At 38.9% G+C, this 3,651-nt stretch overlaps 1 protein-coding gene and 1 long non-coding RNA gene across 2 annotated transcripts in view; one reads left to right on the top strand and one right to left on the bottom strand.

The window, feature by feature from the left end:
- LOC116691075 (uncharacterized) overlaps nt 1-3,651 on the top strand; it is a 27,045-nt gene that overhangs the window by 16,265 nt on the left and 7,129 nt on the right. The gene's annotated exons all lie outside the window — the stretch shown is intronic.
- The window catches only part of LOC116691062 (N-acetyllactosaminide alpha-1,3-galactosyltransferase), a 4,594-nt gene continuing 4,252 nt past the window's right edge, over nt 3,310-3,651 (bottom strand). The window contains exon 6 of the mRNA XM_032518387.1: nt 3,310-3,651. This exon is cut by the window's right edge and continues 548 nt beyond it. Within this exon, the coding sequence (XP_032374278.1) occupies nt 3,518-3,651 (134 nt within the window). The 3' untranslated portion in view covers nt 3,310-3,517.

Below are 3,651 nucleotides of genomic sequence, written 5' to 3'. Positions count from 1 at the left end.
CACACACACACACACACACACACACACACAGTCATCACAATAGAATTAAGCTGAGGTTTAAAGTGCTTTTAAAATAATTTAGCCTACAAGAAAACGCTGTGATCCGTGGATTCTTCAGGACACACCCTCCCTCTCCCTGGTTGTTATTCTCATAGAAGCAGCTGAAGTCATAGTATTTAGCCTTGATTACTCAGTCTGCTTGTCCTGCACTTCAAGCAACACACATTTGGAATACGCTTATCTTTTGTTCAGTATTTGAAAGTTAAATGTTGTCATGTTACTATGATACAGTAGCTGCACTTAATTTGGCTTTACCATCTGCCAAAATGCTATAGAGTAACCCAGTGGAAAGAGATGTTACAATTATTACAGGCATAATGTCTTTCTTTGTCGCTATAGTGGTGACTCTGTGTGTGCTTATTACATTACATGTCATTTAGCTGACGCTTTTATCCAAAGTAACTCACAATTGCTTTATGTCAGAGGTTGCACGCATCCGGAGACAGTGTCTTGCTCTGGGACACATTGGTTGATGTCTCACAGTGGGAATCAAAACCAGATCTCCCACACCAAAGGCATGTGTTATACCCACTGCACCATCACCACCACCTATTTGTTGTTGATGCGTTCTATTGTGTCTCTATCCACTTTTACCTGTCTACTGTGTATGATTCTTGTGTTAGGTTTTTGTCATGCCATCAACCTGCCAGTTGTCACGATCTGGAATAGTGGTTGTGTCATTTTATTTGTCTATGCCTTTGTGTTTCTTGTTTATGTGTATGTGTTGTATTGTTGTAGTGTATGTAATGTTTTAAGCCATCAACCTGCTAGGGATCTGGCACATTTACATGTTGGACTCTGTACTCCTGTTGATTAATGTGCATAGTCCCTTTTAAATAAAGAAATCTAAAAAAAAAAAATGCAGACAGAAAACCTCCATATCAAATGAAGTTTGAAAAAAACACCTTTTCAATGAAAACACGTTTTCAGCAGCAATTTCAAAGAGTGATTTATCTGGTTTATGGATTACAGTTAATCAAGCAGATGGTTTCCTGTTCATCTAAAAAAAAACTATAATTGTCATTGCCAGCATGCTTCTTCAAGGCTAAATAACTGTGATTGAATGTGCATGTTGGATCAATGTGTCGTCTGTCATTGGATAAGAGAATAAAACCAAAAATACTTCATACAACTGTCAAACGTATTGTCTGCTTAAGATGTTTATATTCTTTTATTTGCAAATCTCATTCTGTTGAATACTTGTACTGTAGTTTTTACATTATTCCTGGAAAGTGCCATGTGCTTCTTGCCCCTCTTGTTGTGTGTTGTATGTGCTTTGAGCGCCACCGTGTGGTGTAAGCGGAGAGTTAGTAAAGATGTGTATTCCATCCAGTATTTGGCCCAGCCTAAACAATGCATCCTATCAAGCCATTTATGTATATTATTTATGCCTATAAATATAATATTCTTACAATCTAAAGATATGCCATGGTAGTAAGATTATTTCAACATGTTTACAATACAAATCAACCTGCATCAAGAATGTTTTAGAAACGAAAAGAGTTGGCTGTTGAAATAAACAAGATGGCATGATCTTATCCCACTGTCAATTTTTCAAGTTTCAAGTAAATGAGACTTTTAGGGCTCAATAACTGACAAAAACTTTTCATTGAACATGTTGTAGCTGCAAATAGATGCTCAATAAGTGAGACCCAAGGTAGAAACCCAAGTCCTTTATTTATAACAATCAGATCATTTCACAATCCTGTGGAATTTGACACAGGGGGGTTATTAAAGACTATAACACTCCTTGAAAATGTTGTTTTGGTGACGTCCAGTGGCTTAACTTTTCACCTTGATGCAGTTATGGTGATGGTGGACTCTGTGACATCACTACTGGGTTTGATTATAAGTACAACAGACCACGCCCAACAAGACCTGTGACAAATGCTGCATTGGGTCCTGAGGTGAAAGAAGCTTGAAACTTTTCAAAGCTGTGGAATATGTAGAATAATAATAATATTTCCTTTTGTACTGAGAAAACCTGCATTGTATTACTAAAACACTGTACAGACACACAAATGAATTGGTGGAAAGTCTGTGAAGGTAGCTGTGTATCAAAGGTAAACACTAGCACCTTCATGTGGTGCATGGCTAAACTATACACTGCATATTTTTCTTTTTATTGCTCTTCAAACTGGGAAGCAGTGCTGCGTTGGCTATTCAAACTACAGATATCGCTTTTGAGGAAGTGGTGTCCTGTGTTTACTATGTAACGGTAGGCCCCAGGCTGGAATACGTTACATTTAATCCCATAAACCTTTATCAGATTGAAATCATGGCAAATACTTAATCGTTGGAAAGTTGGTAGTGTATATTAACAGAACTTTGAACTAAAATTCCTCTTCATTTGGCCTGTAAACTATATAGGCACAAAGGCAAGGACTGTTCTACTGATATATTGCCCTTTTTTTACTTGTATGTTTGACAGGGTGAGTGGCCTGAGATGGCAAGGTGTGCTGATGTGCCAGATTGTGGCAGTCTATGAATAATGCATCATGGCTTTCAGTCAGACAGGTCCAAGCTGATCTGAGGTCAGCTGAATGACACAGGTGGCTTCTGTTTGCTTCATGCTGAGTGGTGGGGTGGGCCAACCAGGGGTGAGCTGGGCAGACTGGCTCTTGGCATACATTACTCACGTCCGTCTCATTTCACAGTATCAAGCAGAGAAAACATTTGAAGACACAAGTTATTTACCCTCACATTTGTGTAGATGCAGTATGTAGCGAGCCAAACATACTTCCAGTAAGGATTGAAGATAAGTTGGCCTTTGAGGTTTCTTCCATTGTAGTCTGGAACGACGACCGTTCATTTCCTGGATAGTTGCTGGAACATCAGTTGACACACGATCTTCCGTTAGATTTCCCCCGCCTTGCGAAACTCCGCTAGTTTTGGGAAACATTAATAAGTTCGAACTAGCAAGCACTGGTCAGGTTGGACAATATGTCCAATTAGACTAGAGCATTGGCCCCTATTGAAAGACACTCCTGACCTTTTCCCAAAACCTGACTGGATCCCCTCACCACCAGATTTGCACATCCCAACAGAAAGTACTACTAAAAGTTGATTTTCCTTTTTAGTTTTACTGTGGTGTTAAATTGTGACACTTGTCCTATTGGTATTGAGATTTAGTAATAAAGTTAACCTTTCAAAAACAATCTTTTTTTGTCAGGGTGGGGGTCATAAAGGAATTATTCTTTAATGTGAATTATGCACCAACCACATTGGCTAGCAGCAGCACTGCCCTCTAAAGTGTAACTTGGTATAGCTAACAGATAGATGGATGCTTTAGTTACTTTGATCATTTTATTTAAAGGTTTTGCGCAAACGTTTTCCATTTCTTGTTGTACATTCACATCATGAAAACATATTTTTTTCATACTACATCACCCAGCCAGTGTTGAAGTGGCAGGTAGGTATTGCACTTTTCTCACAATTTGTGGATCTTGTAGCCAGTCTACTGATCACGTAGTGTGTCATAATGTTTTTCTGCCCATATTAGATGAGCGACGTGTATGTCATTGTCAATATTATTTGTGTCCCAGCAGTACTCGGGGGAGAGCAGCCTGGTTGGTTTGTGAAGCCAAAAGT

The sequence above is a fragment of the Etheostoma spectabile genome, chromosome 1 (assembly GCF_008692095.1).
Source record: "Etheostoma spectabile isolate EspeVRDwgs_2016 chromosome 1, UIUC_Espe_1.0, whole genome shotgun sequence".
NCBI lineage: Eukaryota > Metazoa > Chordata > Actinopteri > Perciformes > Percidae > Etheostoma > Etheostoma spectabile.
The sequence above is the reverse complement of the archived record's forward strand: the minus strand, read 5'-3'. Positions and strand labels throughout refer to the sequence as shown.